This window comes from Acinonyx jubatus, chromosome X, assembly GCF_027475565.1.
Source record: "Acinonyx jubatus isolate Ajub_Pintada_27869175 chromosome X, VMU_Ajub_asm_v1.0, whole genome shotgun sequence".
Lineage (NCBI taxonomy): Eukaryota > Metazoa > Chordata > Mammalia > Carnivora > Felidae > Acinonyx > Acinonyx jubatus.
Genome location: NC_069389.1, coordinates 123,814,411 through 123,834,265, shown reverse-complemented (window position 1 = coordinate 123,834,265; position 19,855 = coordinate 123,814,411). Strand labels below are relative to the sequence as shown.

The 19,855-nt window shown below is 40.8% G+C and overlaps 1 protein-coding gene across 2 annotated transcripts in view; it reads left to right on the top strand.

The window, feature by feature from the left end:
- F8 (coagulation factor VIII) overlaps positions 1–19,855 on the top strand; it is a 127,110-nt gene that overhangs the window by 70,184 nt on the left and 37,071 nt on the right. For both annotated transcript variants that reach the window (XM_027053179.2, XM_053201904.1), the window contains exon 14: positions 1,704–4,803. In XM_027053179.2, coding sequence (XP_026908980.1) covers positions 1,704–4,803 — 3,100 coding nt within the window. The remainder of the gene's footprint in view (positions 1–1,703; positions 4,804–19,855) is intronic.

The following is a 19,855-nucleotide window of genomic DNA, read 5'->3' as shown; positions in this document are numbered from 1 at the left end:
TTAATTATGCTTTACATTAATCTTTACTCGTGCATGTAATACAAAAAGATGTTCTCATTAAAAACTTTGCACCAATACAGATAAAACTACAGTCCTTCTTGATCACTGTTCCCAATCCCAGGCCCTTCTCACAGTTTGGTGTATGTCATTCCAAACCTGTTTATGGAGTTTCATTTTCCCTTTTCTCACTCAACTACTATCCTCCTTAGGAAGAAGAAGGAAGTGGTTGTGTCTAAGTTATAACAGTAGAATTTTAAGAGTCAAAAACCTTATTTAAATTACTCGTTTCAGCTCCAGTCTTGATCTACTCTGACCCAACATCGTTTCACACCATCAAAATTATGCTTTAAATGTCATGAAATTGGGCTCCCAATCCACAAACTTATGATATAGTTATGTCCATATTTTTAGTGAAACCACATTATTATGACTATGTAAATTTTCACTATGGAATCAAATAGAATTATATTTCTTCTTTTTATAACTTGTTTAGCTGAAACTTCTAATTGTTTTACTGTTCTTGTTGTAATGTTTTCCCTTTAGTTATTCTCTTTTTTATTCAAGAGTGTTATCATACAACATATTCTTTTTCACTTAGAAACTGACCACCTGGACCCATGCATCCTCCTCCCCCAGTCTGGGCTGCTTTTTTTCTAGATCTGAAAATCAGTTACTAATTCGGGACTTTTCTCCAGTGCTGATTTCCTGTATCCCATGTCATCTTATTTTTAAATTTACAGTATACTCCTTTATTTTGGTAGAAAACATTCTCCCACCACGTCCTCAGCATGGCTGCTTTAAAGGTAGATTTTCTAAATCCTTGTATGATATAAAATGTATTTATTCTCATTTACCATCGGATTGATTATTTGCACATAGAGTGCAATGTGCACTAATTCCAAAATGCATTTGACCATAAAGACCTTTTCCATGGGTATCCCATTATCTCTTAGGTCTCTATGGAAATATACTTTGAGGAAAGTTTTTCCTTTGCCACTGTAAAATTCCTTCACTTGAATAATCTTGTTTACAGCAGAAATTAACATTGCTAGCACAGTAGAGGGATTTTCTATCATATATATCCTAAAGTCCTACTCCTTTGTGCTTACTTATCCTGCAAATTGATGACAATGGAAGCTAGTCATTGATATATGATTTGCATACATTATTTGATAAGGGAGATACTATTAGCTTCATTTCCAAATTAGAAAAGTGGAGCTCAGAGAGATCAGTTGATTTGCTCAAAGTCACACAGCTGGTAAATGGTAGAGCTAGGATTTGAACCCAGGCAATCTGACTGTAAGAACCTGTGCCATTATGTAATATAGCAATAATACCTAGCCTACATACAGTTTCAGGGATTAAGTCACTATCATCATCAAAGAGTTCTGTGTGACTATTAGGACTCCCCACTGTTGTATATGTTAATTATATTTCTCCATTTTTATTCCAATATCTGTTCATTTGTAATCACAACCCTTTCTTGTGATCACAGACAGATATACCACAACAGCGGCAATGCAAAAAAGCACTTTCACTACCATTGTTGGACTGTTTTATGTGCCAGGGATTTAACCTAATGACTTGTAATACAATGGTACCGACTACTATTTTTTCATTATCTGGGAATAGAAGAGAACGACTAATACATAACTTGCTTGGGATGTGGGTTGTGAGTAACCAGAGTCTTTTTCTTCTTCCAGGTCTATGGGTGCTGGGGTGCCACAACTCAGACTTTCGGAACAGAGGCATGACAGCTTTACTGAAGGTTTCTAGTTGTAATGGGAACATTGATGATTATGATGAGGATAGATATGAAGATATTCCAGCCTCCCTCCTGAATGAAAACAATGTCATTGAACCCAGAAGCTTCTCCCAGAATTCAAGAAATCATAGCCCTAGGCAAAAGCAATTCAAAGCCACCACAACTCCAGAAAATGACATAGAGAAGATTGACCCTCAGCCTGGAGAAAGAACGCAGCTGCTTAACGTACAAAGTGTCTCCTCTAGTGATTTGCTGATGCTTCTGGGACAGAATCCTACTCCACATGGATTACTCTTATCTGATTTCCAGGAAGCCACACATGAAGCAGATGATCATTTACTTGGAGCTATAGAAAGACACAAGGGCCCATCTGCAGTGGCAGATCTCAGACCAGAGCTCCATCACAGTGGGGACAGAGTATTTACTCCTGAGCCAAAACTAAAATTAAGATTAAATGAGAATTTGGGGACAACTGTAACAGCAGAGTTGAAGAACCTTGATTTAAAAATTTCTAGTTCATCAGACAACCTAACAGCTTCACCAACAATTCCATCAGACAAGTTGGCAGCAGGTACTGAAAAGACAGGTTCCTTAGGACCCCCAAATATGTCAATTCACTTAAATAGTCATTTAGGTACCATTGTATTTGGCAAAAATTCATCTCACTCTATTGACTCTGGTGTACCTTTGGGCTCCAGTGAAGGAGACAATGATTCCAAGTTGTTAGAAGCAGCTTTAATGAATAGTCAAGAAAGTTCACTGGGAGAAAATGTATTATCAGTGGAGAGAAATGGGTTATTTAAAGAAGACAGAGTTCATGGACCTGCTTCATTAATTAAAGATAATGCTTTATTCAAAGTTAATATCTCTTTGATAAAGACAAACAACGCAACAATTAACTCAACAACTAATAGCAAAAATCATGTTGATGTCCCAACATTATTAACTGAGAACAGTACATCAGTCTGGCAAGATACTATATTAGAAAGTAATGCTGAGTTTCAAGAAATGACTTCTTTGCTTCATAATGAAACATTTATGGACAGAAATATTACAGCTTTGGAGCTAAAGCATGTGTCAAATAAAACTACTTCATCAAAAAATGTGGAAGTGGTCTACCAAAACAAAGAGGGCCCGGTGCCACTAGGTGCAGAAAATCCAGGTCTCTCATTCTTCAAGACACTGTTCTCACCAGATTCAGCAAAGTGGATAAAATGGACCCATGGCGAGAACTCCCTAAGCTCTGGGCAAAGGCCCATTCCAACACAATTAACATCTTTAGGATCAGAAAAATCTGTGAAAGATCAGAAGTTTTTGTCAGAAAAGAAGGTGGTAGTAGGAGAAGATGAATTTACAAAGGACACAGAACTCAAAGAGATGAGTTTTCCAAACAGCAAGAGCATGTTTTTTACTAACTTGCCCAATGTCCAAGATAATGGTACTTACAATCAAGAAGAAAAATCTCAGGAAGAGATAGAAAGAAAGGAGAAATTAACCCAAGAAAATGTGGTTTTGCCTCAGGAATATACAGTAGCTGACACTAATAATTCCCTGAAGAACCTTTTCTTACTAAGCACTAAGCAAAATGTGGAAGGTTTAGATGAGGGGCCATATACTCCAATACTTCAAGACACCAGGTCATTAAATGATTCAGCACATAGAGCAGGGATTCACATAGTCCATTTCTCAAAAATAAGGGAGGAAGAAAACTTGGAAGGTTTGGGAAATCAAACAAAGGAAATGGCAGAGAGGTTTTCAAGCACTCCAAGGATGTCTCCTAATCCAAGTCAGCATAATATGCTCACTCAGCGTGGTAAGCGGGCCTTGAAACAATCCAGACTCTCACTAGAAGAAACTAAGTTTGCAAGGGGGGTAATTTTGAATGACACCTCAACCCAGTCATCCAAAAACATGAACTTTTTGATGCATGGAACCCTCACACAGATAGAGGACAATGAGAAAGAAAAAGGGGCTGCCACTCAGTCCCTCCAATCAGATTGTTCTATGGGGAATCAGGGCACCATTCAAATGAATGCTTCTGCATTACCCATTGCAAAGGAATCAGCATTTCCATCAATCAGACATACAGATCTGACCAAGATCCCATCCCAGGACAACTCTTCTCATCTTCCAGTGTCAGCCTGCACTTATACCTTCAGGGAGAGTTCTGGGGTCCAAAAAAGCACTCATTTCTCACAAGGAGCCAAGAGAAATAAACTTTCTGTAGCCTTCCTAACCTCAGAAATGATTGTAGGTCAAGGAAAGTTCAGCTCCCTAGGGAAAAGTGCCATGAACCAACGCATGTCCAAGAAACGTGAAAACACTCTTTTGCAACAAGGCTTGTCTGAAGCATCTGGCAAAGTTGAATTACTCCCTAAAGCTCATGTTCATCAAGAAGACTCTTTCCCTACAAAAACTAGCAATGATTCTTCTGGCCACCTGGATCTTATGGAGAAGATCTTCCTTCAGAAAACACAGGGACCTAAGAAAATAAATGGACCCGGAAAAGTGCCCTTCCTGAAATGGACAACAGAGAGCTCTGAAAAGATTCCCTCTGAGCTGCTGGGTCCCCTTGCTTGGGATAACAACAATGCCACCCAGATACCAAGAGAAGAGTGGAAATCCCAAAAGTCACAGAAAAACATAGCTTTTAAGAGCAAGGACACCATTTTGCCCTTGGGCCCTTGTGAAAACCGTCCTTCAGTAGCAGCAATAAATGAAGGGCAAGGTAAACTCCAAAGGGAAGCCACCAGGTCAAAGCAAGGAGAGACTGGAAGATTGCGCTCTCAGAACCCACCGGTCTCAAAACGCCATCAAAGAGAAATAACCCTTACTACTCTTCAGTCAGAGGAAGACAAAATTGAGTATGATGATACGTTCTCAATTGAAATGAAGAGAGAAGATTTTGACATCTATGGTGAAGATGAAAATCAGGGACTCCGCAGCTTTCAAAAGAGAACACGACACTATTTCATTGCTGCAGTGGAGCGTCTCTGGGATTATGGGATGAGTAGATCTCCCCAAGCACTAAGAAACAGGTATGAGTACATTGATTATTCCTTTGTCCTGCTATTGCCACATTTGACTTTACCAGATGCTGAAACAATATGAAAAACACAGCTAATCTGCAGGAATAAGTCTCCAAAGGTTGCTTTATAGAAGAACCCTGAAGTCCAGGAAGCAAAGTCTAGATGGAGCTGAGGAGTAAATAGGAGGTTAGATGATGACACCAATAATGAGAGTTACAAAAGGGTAAATGGGTCAAGGTCAAGAAGCATCAATGGGGAACAGGAAGAAAGTCAGCCTCACCTATCAACCTTGTGAGCTGCAGGAGTAATCTTAATCTTGTGAAAAGGTTCTGAGAGAAGCAGGAGGAAGAAGTAAAGTGTGTGGTAAAGATGTTGAGGATACAGAGAATGTTGTTTTCCATGGTACTGGGGATCCAGGGAGCAAAGTGGGAGGATTTGATTGTTAGGGAAGCAGAAAGAGATTGGGCAGGGAAGAGAAAGCACAGAGAAATTTGGAAGATAAGGAGAGTCTTATGGAGAGTCAATCAGTCAACAAGTATTTATTGAGCACCTACTCTATGCCAGACACTCTTGTATACACTGGGGTGCAGCAGAATAGGAGCTTACATTCTATTGGGGGGAGCAAGAGGTAATAAATTAGCAGAAAAGTAAATAGCGGAATCTTGATGGTGCTCTTCAGGAGGTAGAATCTAATATGATAGAGAGTGCCTTGGGGTGTTACTTTAGCTGTGTTGGTCAGAGAAATCCTCTGTGAAATTGAGACCTAAATGATGAGAAGAAGACACTTGATTGAGCTCTGAGAGATGCTTGCAGGCAGAGGGAACAAGGAATGCAAAGGCTCTGAGAATGAAACAAGTTTGAGGAACAAGAAAGGACCAGTCTGACTGGAGTAGAGTGAAGAACTGGGGTGAGGGGGGTGGTTATGGGAGACGAAGTAGTAAAGATGAGCAGTGGTAAGATAATATAGGTCCTAGAGAAAGGTTAGGTGCCTTCTTCATTACTCATTGTCACATTCTGACCTCTCTGTCTACCTCAAGTGGGCCCTTATTGCTGCATAGCAACTATAGAATATTTCCCTAATCTACTGACTTTCCCACTGTCCTGGACCCTTCCCCTGCATTTTCTTTTTCCTTAAATCTCCAACCCCCTTTACCCATTTTCCAATAGCCCTTCTCATTCATAGCCAATGCCTATGCAATGAACGTCCCAACCTCCAACACATTTATTGACATCCGTAACCATATACCGTCTTCATGCTTATGGCAATAAATAATCATTGCTCCTAAGGCCAACCTCTCCAGTTTCCTAGTCAACCATCTCCAACTTTCCATTATAGTGCATTTTCATCTTATCCAATTCTCAGTTCATAATCAAATTCTTGTTATTTTTTGAAATTATAACCAGCGGTATTCTTTGATGGATTAGATGTGGTTGTGAGAGAAAAAGATGAGTTAGGAATAACTTCGGTGTTTAGAGTCTTGTAACTAAAAAGAAGGAATGGTCATTGACTGCCATGGAAAACACTGGACAAACAAAAGATTTGTGGAAGGAGCAGAAATTAAGAGACTAATTTTGTACATGGTAAGGTAGTTTATATATGAATTTCAAGTTCAAGGAAGATATCTTAGATGGAGATAATACAACTTGATATTATCTGCATAAGCGTAGACCATCATAAGAATAAGTTTAGACAGAAAAGAGGAGAGTTTAAAGAACTAACACTTAAGTTTACAGAGAAAGATTGACAGTGAGGTTAGTGAAAAAAAAAAAGATAGAAAATTGGTGTCAGACAGGATGAGAGCACACAGGATGGAGTAATCGGAGTTCCTGGGTGGCTGTCAGTTAAGCGTCCAACTTCAGCTCAGATCATGATCTCACAGTTTGGGTGTTTGAGCCCCACATCAGGTTTTGCACTGACAGCACAGAGCCTGCTTGGTATTCTCTCTTTCTGCCCGCGCCTGTCCCTCCTCTTACCCTCTGTCTCTCTCAAAATAAATAAAACTTTAAAAAAAGGAAATAGTACTGAGAGTTTAACTAAGACAAGGGCTGAGAATTAGTAAAGATCATCCGTGACTTTGAAAATGTATTTTTAATGGAATAATGGAGATAAAAAAGACTTTTTGAAGTGGCTTAAAGGAAGAATAGGTGGAAAAGAATCCAGCTACTGGTGTCCAAATCAGTGGCTACCACTCTGGTCTAAACCATCCTCAACTCTCACCCAAATTATTGTAATAGCCTCTTAACTGTACTTTCAGCTTCCAGCCTGGCCCTTATACAGTCTTTTCCCTACACAGAACCTAAAGTAAATTTTCAAAGTGTAATTCTGATTATTGTTCTCTGCTCCAAATCTCCTAGTGGATTTCCTTTCTACCCTTGGTAAATTCCAAAATCTTCACCATGGCCTTCAAGTTTCTGAGATTTGACCCACTGAAACGTCTCTGCTCTCATATCCTACCATTGTTTCCTGCTCATTCTGTTCTAACCACATTGCCCTTATTGTACTTCCTCAGATAGAGCAAATATATACCTTTCTCTAGGCCTTTGCACTTTGTGTTCTCTTCTTAGAATTCTCTTCTTTTGATATCCTAATGTTCATCCTCTCACTTCTTTCACATTGCTGCTCAAATTTCATTTTATCAGTGAGGCTTTCCCTGAACACTGTGTATGCATACAGCTCCTACCACACTCTTTCACTGCACTTACTAGCACCTGAAATATTATACATTTACTTGTTTATAGTCTATTTTCCCCAACTAGAAACTAAGTTCTTGAAAGCACAAATTTTGAAGGTGTTGTTCAATGGTATATCCCCAAAACCTTAATCAGTTCCTGGCATGTGATAAATGCTTAAATATCTATTGAATGAATTAGTAAATGATGGATGTAGGGAGGCAAGACCAGGTCTCTCATGTATGTCTGCACTCCAGAGAATGCCAACTGAATGGTAGCACAATTTCCGTGAGCCAAAATAGAGGCAGGGAAACCAGCAAAGGGGCCATTACAGTCATCCGGAGAAGACAGATTATTTAGACCAAAATTGTGGTGGGGAAAATCAAAAGAAATGGAAAGGTGTTGAGTATAATTTGAAAACAAGCAAACAGAACTTGCTGTTAGGTTGAGTATGGGGGCAATGGAGAGGACTCAGAGAAATTTTCTTTTTTTACTTATTTTTTTTCCTAAGCAACTAGGTGGACAATGATGACATTTAATGAGATGTGAAATTTGTTTTTTTTTTTTTTAGTTATTTTTTTTCCTAAGCAACTAGGTGGACAATGATGACATTTAATGAGATGTGAAAAGCTTGAGGTAGAACAGATTTATTTGAGGAAACACTCAAGGGTCTGTTTTTAACATGTTTACTTTGAGATGCCCACTAGATGCCCAAATTGAGATGTTGAGTAGTCAGTTGGATATATGAGTCTGGAATCCAAGGGAGAGCTCTGTGCTAAAGACAAATAAGCTTGGGAGCCATAAGCATCTTGATAGCATTCAAATAAGACTCAATGGGTCCATCAAGAGAGTAAAAGTAGATGTAAACCATGTCCACTTTAAGCTGGGTCCCCAGAGGTCTACATCCTCAAGGTAACAGTAAGCCAGTTAATTCACTTCATTGACTTGCAGCCCAGTTTTCTGTCATCTGTGTTGTCCATGAAATCTCTGGGTTTATCTTGAAGGTCCAAAATGGCTTCATTCACACATCTGTTGCCTTGGCGGAAAATAATGGAAATCTAGACTTGCTGGGACTCTTGACCAGAAGGCCTACATGTAACCTTTCTAGCATGAGAGTACCTGGATAATCAGATTTCATACATAGTGGTTGGCTTCTTCCAGAGAGAGCATACCAGGAGAACTGAGCACTGAGTGACTACATATGATACCATGAGGAGCAATTCTGAGTTAACACAATTGAAAAGTACAGCAAAATGGTTGCTGTTTTAAGCCACTAAAGTTTTGATGTAATTTGTGATACAGCAACAGATAGAGGAGACGTAATGGATAGTGTGAAGGATTTACCTATTTTTTAAAATTTTTAATGTTTATTCATTTTTTGAGAGAGAGACAGCACGAGCATGGAAGGACAGACAGAGGGAGAGACACAGAATCCAAAGCAGGCTCCAGGCTCTGAGCTGTCAGCACAGAGCCTGATGCAGGGTTTGAACTCACAAACCACGAGATCATGACCTGAGCCCAAGTTGGATGCTTAACTGACTGAACCATCCAGGCCCCAAGATTTACCTATTTTTAATTGAAATTGCAGAAGGAAAGGAAAGAGTGATTAGAGGAGAAGCAATAATTGAAGAGGTAATGGCTTAATATTTTCCAAAATTGAAAAAATTCATGAATGCACAGATTCAGGGAGTTCAACAAACCCCAAACAGAGTGAATAAAAATATCAACACCTAGGAATGTTTCATCAGAGTGAAACTTCAGAAAATCCAAAAGTCTTAAAAGCAGCCAAAGAGGGGCACCTGGGTGGCTCAGTCGGTTGAGCATCCGACTCTGGATTTTGACTCAGGTCATCATCTTTCAGTTTGTGGGTTCGAGCCCTATGTTGGGTTCTGTGCTCATAGTGCAGACCCCGCTTGGGACTCTCTGTCTCCCTCTCTCTCTGCCCCCCCCCCACTTATGTGCATGCACACACACACTCTCTCTCTCAAAATAAATAAATAAACATCCTTTTAAAAGCAGCCAAAGGAAAAAGACAGCATACATTCAAATGAGATACAGAAAGGTGACTTTTCAGTAGTGCTAATTAAACATAGAAGACAGGGAAATGATGTCTAGAATGCGTTGAAATACAATAACTGCCAACCTAGAATTCTATATCCATCAAAAATATGATTCAGAATTCAAGGTGAAATGGGACATTTTCAGACAAACAGAAACCTAAATCTCACCACCAGCAAAAACCCAATAAAAATATTCTAATGATGTAGTTGAGACAATAGGAAAGTGATAATGAAAGAAGTAAAAGGCAAAAAAGACTAAAAAAGTAAAGAAAGGATAAATTATGGATAAGTATAAATATTGTTTGTATAAAGAATGGTGAAAACATCTTATGAGGTCTAAGATATAATTGCTTTTTTCACAATGGGTTTGCCACCAAAACACAGGTGTCATGAAAACCATCCCTAAATCTAAGCCAAAATTGGAAAGGAAAAAACTCATACCAACACTGTCATCATTGGATGCATAAATTTGGGCAAACCTACCACTCCTAGCCATCTGATCTACAAATGTGGTGAGATCAACAAAAGAACCATTGAAAACTTGAGAAGGAGGAGTTCGAGGAAGATGGAGGCCTAGGAGGACGCTGGGCTCACCGCACATCCTGCTGATCGCTTAGATTCCACCTACACCTGCCTAAATAACCCAGAAAACCGCCAGAGGATTAGCAGAACGGAGTCACCGGAGCCAAGCGCGGACGAGAGGCCCACGGAAGAGGGTAGGAAGGGCGGCGAGGCGGTGCGCGCTCCACAGACTGGCGGGAGGGAGCGGGGCGGAGGGGCGGCTCACCGGCCAAGCAGAGCCCCCGAGTCTGGCTTGCAAAAGTGGAGGGGCCAGACGGAGTGTGTTCCGACAGCAAGCGCGACTTAGCATCTGGGAGGTCATAAGTTAACAACTCTGCTCAGAAAGCGGGAAGGCTGGAGGACAAAGGGAGGGAGAGTTGCTGAGCCCCGGGACGACAGAACTCAGTTTGTTGGGGAACAAAGGTGCTGGCCAGCGCCATCTCCCTGGCCCATCCCCCAGCCAAAATCCCAAAGGGAACCAGTTCCTGCCAGGGAACTTGCTTGCTCCGCGCAAACACCCAACGCTGTGCTTCTGCGGAGCCAACCCTCCGGCAGCGGGTCTGACTCCCTCCCGCTGCCACAGGGCCCCTCCTGAAGTGGATCACCTAAGGAGAAGCGAGCTAAGCCTGCCCCTCCTGCCCCCGTGCACCTTGCCTACCCACCTTGCCTACCCCAGCTAATACGCCAGATCCCCAGCACCACAAGCCTGGCAGTGTGCAAGTAGCCCAGACGGGCCACGCCACCCCACAGTGAATCCCGCCCCTAGGAGAGGGGAAGAGAAGGCACACACCAGTCTGACTGTGGCCCCAGCGGTGGGCTGGGGGCAGACATCAGGTCGGACTGCGGCCCCACCCACCAACTCCAGTTATACACCACAGCACAGGGGAAGTGCCCTGCAGGTCCTCACCACGCCAGGGACTATCCAAAATGACCAAGCGGAAGAATTCCCCTCAGAAGAATCGCCAGGAAATAACAACAGCTAATGAACTGATCAAAAAGGATTTAAATAATATAACAGAAAGTGAATTTAGAATAATAGTCATAAAATTAATCGCTGGGCTTGAAAACAGTATAGAGGACAGCAGAGAATCTCTTGCTACAGAGATCAAGGGACTAAGGAACAGTCAGGAGGAGCTGAAAACCGCTTTAAACGAGATGCAAAATAAAATGGAAATGACCACGGCTCGGATTGAAGAGGCAGAGGAGAGAATAGGTGAACTAGAAGATAAAATTATGGAAAAAGAGGAAGCTGAGAAAAAGAGAGATAAAAAAAATCCAGGAGTATGAGGGGAAAATTAGAGAACTAAGTGATACACTAAAAAGAAATAATATACGCATAATTGGTATCCCAGAGGAGAAAGAGAGAGGGAAAGGTGCTGAAGGTGTACTTGAAGAAATCATAGCTGAGAACTTCCCTGAACTGGGGAAGGAAAAAGGCATTGAAATCCAAGAGGCACAGAGAACTCCCTTCAGACGTAACTTGAATCGATCTTCTGCACGACATATCATAGTGAAACTGGCAAAATACAAGGATAAAGAGAAAATTCTGAAAGCAGCAAGGGGTAAACGTGCCCTCACATATAAAGGGAGACCTATAAGACTCGTGACTGATCTCTCTTTTGAAACTTGGCAGGCCAGAAAGGATTGGCACGAGATCTTCAATGTGTTGAACAGGAAAAATATGCAGCCGAGAATCCTTTATCCAGCAAGTCTGTCATTTAGAATAGAAGGAGAGATAAAGGTCGTCCCAAACAAACAAAAACTGAAGGAATTCGTCACCACTAAACCAGCCCTACAAGAGATCCTAAGGGGGATCCTGTGAGACAAAGTATCAGAGACATCACTACAAGCATAAAACATACGGACATCACAATGACTCTAAACCCGTATTTTTCTATAATAACACTGAATGTAAATGGATTAAATGTGCCAACCAAAAGACATAGGGTATCAGAATGGATAAAAAAACAAGACCCATCTATTTGCTGTCTACAAGAGACTCATTTTAGACCTGAGGACACCTTTAGATTGAGCGTGAGGGGATGGAGAACTATTTATCATGCTACTGGAAGCCAAAAGAAAGCTGGAGTAGCCATACTTATATCAGACAAACTAGACTTTAAATTAAAGGCTGTAACAAGAGATGAAGAAGGACATTATATAATAGTTACAGGGTCTATCCATCAGGAAGAGCTAACAATTATAAATGTCTATGCGCCAATTACTGGAGCCCCCAAATATATAAAACAGTTACTCATAAACATAAGCAACCTTATTGATAAGAATGTGGTAATTGCAGGGGACATTAACACTCCACTTACATCAATGGATAGATCATCTAGACACACGGTCAATAAAGAAACAAGGGCCCTGAATGATACATTGGATCAGATGGACTTGACAGATATATTTAGAACTCTGCATCCCAAAGCAACAGAATATACTTTCTTCTCAAGTGCACATGGAACATTCTCCAAGATAGATCATATACTGGGTCACAAAACAACCCTTCATAAGTATACAAGAATTGAAATTATACCATGCATACTTTCAGGCCACAATGCTATGAAGCTTGAAATCAACCACAGGAAAAAGTCTGGAAAACCTCCAAAAGCATGGAGGTTAAAGAACACCCTACTAAAGAATGAATGGGTCAACCAGGCAATTAGAGAAGAAATTAAAAAATATATGGAAACAAACGGAAATGAAAATACAACAATCCAAACGCTTTGGGATGCAGCGAAGGCAGTCCTGAGAGGAAAATATATCGCAATCCAGGCCTCTCTCAAGAAACAAGAAAAATCCCAAATACAAAATCTAACAGCACACCTAAAGGAAATAGAAGCAGAACAGCAAAGACAGCCTAAACCCAGCAGAAGAAGAGAAATAATAAAGATCAGAGCAGAAATAAACAATATAGAATCTAAAAAAAACTGTAGAGCAGATCAATGAAACCAAGAGTTGGTTTTTTGAAAAAATAAACCAAATTGACAAACCTCTAGCCAGGCTTCTCAAAAAGAAAAGGCAGAGGACCCAAATAGATAAAATCACGAATGAAAATGGAATTATTACAACCAATCCCTCAGAGATAGAAACAATTATCAGGGAATACTATGAAAAATTATATGCCAACAAATTGGACAACCTGGAAGAAATGGACAAACTCCTAAACACCCACACTCTTCCAAAACTCTATCAGGAGGAAATAGAAAGCTTGAACAGACCCATAACCAGCGAAGAAATGGATTCAGTCATCAAAAATCTCCCAACAAATAAGAGTCCAGGACCAGATGGCTTCCCAGGGGAGTTCTACCAGATATTTAAAGCAGAGATAATACCTATCCTTCTCAAGCCATTCCAAGAAATAGAAAGGGAAGGAAAACTTCAGACTCATTCTATGAAGCCAGTATTACTTTGATTCCTAAACCAGACAGAGACCCACTAAAACAAGAGAACTACAGGCCAATATCCCTGATGAATATGGATGCAAAAATTCTCAATAAGATACTAGCAAATCGAATTCAACAGCATATAAAAAGAATTATTCACCATGACCAAGTGGGATTCATTCCTGGGATGCAGGGCTGGTTCAACATTCGCAAATCAATCAACGTGATACATCACATTAATAAAAGAAAAGATAAGAACCATATGATCCTGTCAATCGATGCAGAAAAGGCCTTTGACAAAATCCAGCACCCTTTCTTAATAAAAACCCTTGAGAAAGTCGGGATAGAAGGAACATACTTAAACATCATAAAAGCCATTTATGAAAAGCCCACAGCTAACATCATCCTCAATGGGGAAAAACTGAGAGCTTTTTCCCTGAGATCAGGAACACGACAGGGATACCCACTCTCACTGCTGTTGTTTAACATAGTGTTGGAAGTGCTAGCATCAGCAATCAGACAACAAAAGGAAATCAAAGGCATCAAAATTGGCAAAAATGAAGTCAAGCTTTCGCTTTTTGCAGATGACATGATACTATACATGGAAAATCCGATAGACTCCACCAAAAGTCTGCTAGAACTGACACATGAATTCAGCAAAGTTGCAGGATACAAAATCAATGTACAGAAATCAGTTGCATTCTTATACACTAACAATGAAGCAACAGAAAGACAAATAAAGAAACTGATCCCATTCACAACTGCACCAAGAAGCATAAAATACCTAGGAATAAATCTAACCAAAGATGTAAAAGATCTGTATGCTGAAAACTAAAGAAAGCTTATGAAGGTAATTGAAGAAGATATAAAGAAATGGAGACATTCCCTGCTCATGGATTGGAAGGATAAATATTGTCAAAATGTCAATACTACCCAAAGCTATCTACACATACAATGCAATCCCAATCAAAATTGCACCAGCATTCTTCTCGAAACTAGAACAAGCAATCCTAAAATTCATATGGAACCACAAAAGGCCCCGAATAGCCAAAGTAATTTTGAAGAAGAAGACCAAAGCAGGAGGCATCACAATCCCAGACTTTAGCCTCTACTGCAAAGCTGTAATCATCAAGACAGCATGGTATTGGCACAAAAACAGACACATAGACCAATGGAATAGAATAGAAACCCCAGAACTAGACCCACAAACGTATGGCCAACTCATCTTTGACAAAGCAGGAAAGAACATCCAATGGAAAAAAGACAGTCTCTTTAACAAATGGTGCTGGGAGAACTGGACAGAAACATGCAGAAGGTTGACACTAGACCACTTTCTCACACCATTCACAAAAATAAACTCAAAATGGAGAAAGGACCTGAATGTGAGACAGGAAACCATCAAAACCCTAGAGGAGAAAGCAGGAAAAGACCTCTCTGACCTCAGCTGTAGCAATCTCTTACTCGACACATCCCCAAAGGCAAGGGAATTAAAAGCAAAAATGAACTACTGGGACCTTATGAAGATAAAAATCTTCTGCACAGCAAAGGAAACAACCAACAAAACTAAAAGGCAACGAACGGAATGGGAAAAGATATTTGCAAATGACATATCGGACAAAGGGCTAGTATCCAAAATCTGTAAAGAGCTCACCAAACTCCACACCCGAAAAACAAATAACCCAGTGAAGAAATGGGCAGAAAACATGAATAGACACTTCTCTAAAGAAGACATCCGGATGGCCAACAGGCACATGAAAAAATGCTCAACGTCACTCCTCATCAGGGAAATACAAATCAAAACCACACTCAGATATCACTTCACGCCAGTCAGAGTGGTCAAAATGAACAAATCAGGAGACTATAGATGCTGGAGAGGATGTGGAGAAACGGGAACCCTCTTGCACTGTTGGTGGGAATGCAAATTGGTGCAGCCACTCTGGAAAACAGTGTGGAGGTTCCTCAGAAAATTAAAAATAGACCTACCCTATGACCCAGCAATAGCACTGCTAGGAATTTACCCAAGGGATACGGGAGTGCTGATGCATAGGGGCACTTGTACCCCAATGTTTATAGCAGCACTCTCAACAATAGCCAAATTATGGAAAGAGCCTAAATTTCCATCAACTGATGAATGGATAAAGAAATTGTGGTTTATATACACAATGGAGTACTACAGGGCAATGAGAAAGAACGAAATATGGCCCTTTGTAGCAACGTGGATGGAACTGGAGAGTGTGATGCTAAGCGAAATAAGCCATACAGAGAAAGACAGATACCATATGTTTTCACTCTTATGTGGATCCTGAGAAACTTAACAGAAACCCATGGGGGAGGGGAAGAAAAAAAAAAAAGAGGTTAGAGTGGGAGAGAGCCAAAGCATAAGAGACTCTTAAAAACTGAGAACAAACTGAGGGTTGATGGGGGGTGGGAGGAAGGGGAGGGTGGGTGATGGGTATTGAGGAGGGCACCTTTTGGGATGATCACTGGGTGTTGTATGGAAACCAATTTGACAATAAATTTCATATATTGAAAAAAAAAAAACTTGAGAAGGAGACTGCTGAGATGGGAAAGAGCCCCTTCAGGTATGTCTGGATCTCGGACAGACAGAAGGCTGAAAGTGAGTGTGGTATCATTACTGATGTCTCTCCTTGGAAATCGGAGACCAGCAAGTATTATGTGACTATCGCTGATGCCCCAGAACAAAGATACTACTTCATCAAAAACATGATTACAGGCACATCTCATGCTGATTGTGCTTCCTGATTGTTGCTGCTGCTGTTGCTGAAACTGAAGCAGGTATCTCGAAGAATGGGCAGATCCATGAGCATGCCCTTCTGGCTTTACACACTAGGTGTGAAACAATTAATTGTTGTTGTTTAGGAAATAGATTCCACTGACACAAGGAAAGTATCAGCCAGAAGAGATGCAAGGAAAATGTTAAGCAAGTCAGCACATATATTAAGAAATTTGGTGACAACCCCAACACAGTAGTATTTGTGCCAATTACCGGTTGGAATGATGACAAAATGCTGGAGCCAAGTGCTAACATGCCTTGATTGAAGGGATGAAACGTCACCCACAGAGATGGCTATGCCAAGGGAGCCATGCTGCTTGAAACTCGGGATTGCCTCCTCTCAGTAGATCATCCAACTGACAAGCCCTTTTGTCTACCCCTCTGGTATGTCTACTAAATTGGTGATATTGGTACTGTCCTTGTGAGCTGAGTGGAGATTGTTCTCAAACCTGGCACGGTACTCACCTTTGCTCCAGTCAGTGTTACAACTGAAGTCAAGTCTGTTGAAATGCACCATGAAGCTTTGAGTTAAGCTCTTCCTGGAGACAGTGTGGGCTTTGATGTTGAGAACATATCTGCCAGGGGTGCCTGGCTGGCTCAGTTGATGGAGCGTGTGACTCTTGATCTAAGGGTTGTGGGGTTTGAGCCCCACATTGGGTTTAAAGATTACTTTAATAATAAAATCTTAAAAGAACGTATCTGTCAAAGATGTTTGTTGTAACGATATGGCTAGTGACAGCAAAAATGACCCACCAGTAGAAGTAGCTGGCTTCACAGCTCAGATGATTATTCTGAACCATCCAAGCTGGATTGTCACACAGCTTACATTGCTTGCAAGTTTGCTGACCTGAAAAAGATTGATCACTGTTCTGGAAAGAAGCTGGAAGATGGCCCCAAACTTTTGAAACTTGGTAGTGCTTCCATTGTTGATATAGTTCCTGCCAAGCCCATATGTGTAGAGTGCTTCTTGGGCTGTCCTCCTTTGGGCCGTTTTGCTCTTCCCAACGTGACACAGTTGCTGTGGGTGTCTCACAGACTTCTGTGGCTAATGAGGTCACCAAGTCTGCCGAAAAAGTAAAATGAATATAATCCCTACCTAATACCTGCCACCTCAGTCTTAATCACTGGTAGAACAATCTCAGAAGTATTCCAATTGACCATTTAAGTTTATCGGTAAAAGACTGGTTAATGATAACAATGCATCCTAAATCCTCAGAAGAAGAGGAGAATGTTTTGTGGACCATTGGTTTGTGTGTGTGTGTTGCAGTTTTAAGTTATTAATTTAAAAAAACAATACTTTTTAATGGAAACAAATTGACTGGAGATTATCCCAGAGCATATGAACTTGAAAAACATTTGGGCTAGTGTCTATCTTTTCGAGAGTTTTAGAATGCCCAATCTTTATAAGTGTTTGCCTTCAAACCAACTAAATAGAGCTCTTTTACAAATTAATTTTAGCAATACCACCCAGATGTCGAAAAGCACGCACATTTACAACAAATATGTAGATAGATGGACACACAAACACAAAGATCTTACAGCTTTTCTTTTTACTAATATTAATGGAGAGGACATTTAGGCTTAATTTCCAAATACCTCCCTCTCTCCTTTTCTTCCCTTCTGATGATATTTCTCCCTAATGTTGGCATGTGAAAGGATGGCCCTCAGGTCCTAGAGAAGGTGGAGATAGAAAATTTACATCCCAAAGGCACAGATTGAGTACAGGAGAATTCGGTTTCCAGGGTCCAGATGTTTTCAAGCATTTTGAGAGGAACCAGCAAAGGTTTGGAGGATTGGCAAAAGGGCAGGTGAACTTTCAACTTATAGAACCAAACCTTTTACCTGGCAGATATTTGCAAGACAAAGGCAGTTGTCTCCAATTCCCCCAAAGAATTGGGTTGTAGCTTTTGTTTTAGGTACTTTTAATCTTTTAAATTTTTCATTAACCTTCTGTAGTGATTCATTCAATGAAGCTATTTTGGAATTTTGAAACCTTTTGGAAGTTTTTGCATACAATTAACATACAAGACCAAATTTGTTTCTTTGATTTGTGAGCTCTTGCTTTTAAGTGCACTTTTTTTTATTTGAAAGAGAGAGAGAGAGAAGGAGAGAGAGAGAGAGAGAGAGAGAGAGAGAGAGAAAATCTTAAGAGCAGGCTCCAAGCTCAGGGCAGAGCCTGATGCGGGGCCCCATGCAGTGCTGGACACGGGGCTCAGTCTCACAAACCATGAGATCATGACCTGAGCCAAAATCAAGAGTCAGATACTTAACCAACTGAGCCACCCAGGTACCCCTTAAATGCACTTTTTAAGTGATCTTATATATTTGTTTTTGTTTTTGTTTTTTTTTAATTTAATTTCAAGTTAGTTAACATACAGTATAGTCTTGGGTTCAGGAGTAGAACCCAGTGATTCATCACTTACATATAACACCCAGTGTTCATCCCAACAAGTGCTCTCCTTTGTACCCATCACCCACTTAGCCCATCCCCCCACCCACCTCTGTCCAGCAACCCTCAGTTTGTTGTCTGTATTTAAGAGTCTCTTATGGTTTGCCTCCCTCTCTGTTTTTATCTTATTTATCCTTCCCTTCCCCTATGTTCATCTGTTGTGTTTCTGAAATTCCACATATGAGTGAAGTCATATGATATCTGTCTTTCTCTGACTTACTTATTTCACTTAGCATAATACATTCTAGTTCCATCCATGTTGCTGCAGATGGCATTCTTTTTCATCACCCAGTAGTATTCCATTGTATATGTATACCACATCTTCTTTAGCCATTTGTCAGTCAATGGACATTTGGGGTCTTTGGAACATTCCCCATAACACCCATTATAATCCCAGGTTGTTTTTAGTAAAATTTTGCCTCGTTGCTAGACATCTGCAGCTTCTGGCACTATAGTTCTTATATGTGAAACGAGTGTGTGTGCCAGAAGACGGCACACTCAGCTCTCTGGATACAAAGGATCCCATGTGTTTAGCCAGCTCTTTGAATTTCTCAGAGCCAAGCTAATGCCTAAGCTCTTTGACTTCTGAGATACTCTTTTTGCCACAGCCTTTACTTCGCATGCACATGAATAGAAAGCAATAGTAACTGGAAGAACAGAACTGTGGACACCAGCAGTAACCAACAAACTAGGGACTGGGACAGGATTAAACGAACAGGCCTAAAATAATGGAGACCACAAACTGATTCCAAACCAATAGACAATGGAGAATAATTCCAAACACGGGGGGAATTGCAAATTAAACCATTACGAGTTCCCAACGTGGCATCCAAGGACAAAACCAGAGACTGTGGTTTAGATGTTACTGCAGACTGGCCCATAGTGGTCCCTGCATGCACATCCAGCAAGTCCTAGCGTGGACTAAACCGGCCGACTCCACTGATAGAGACAGTAGAATAGAACTGAGGAAAGCAGTAAACCAGCAGAGCCCAGTCAATAACGACTGCAGACTAGAAACGGGGAAGGGACTCCAACATGGAACTGGGGACTGAACCAAGGGCTGGCTCTTTGTTAGAGCCTCCTGTCACTCAGGACTGACCTATTAACCCTGCACTGGAAAGCCAGTTGCACTTGGAGC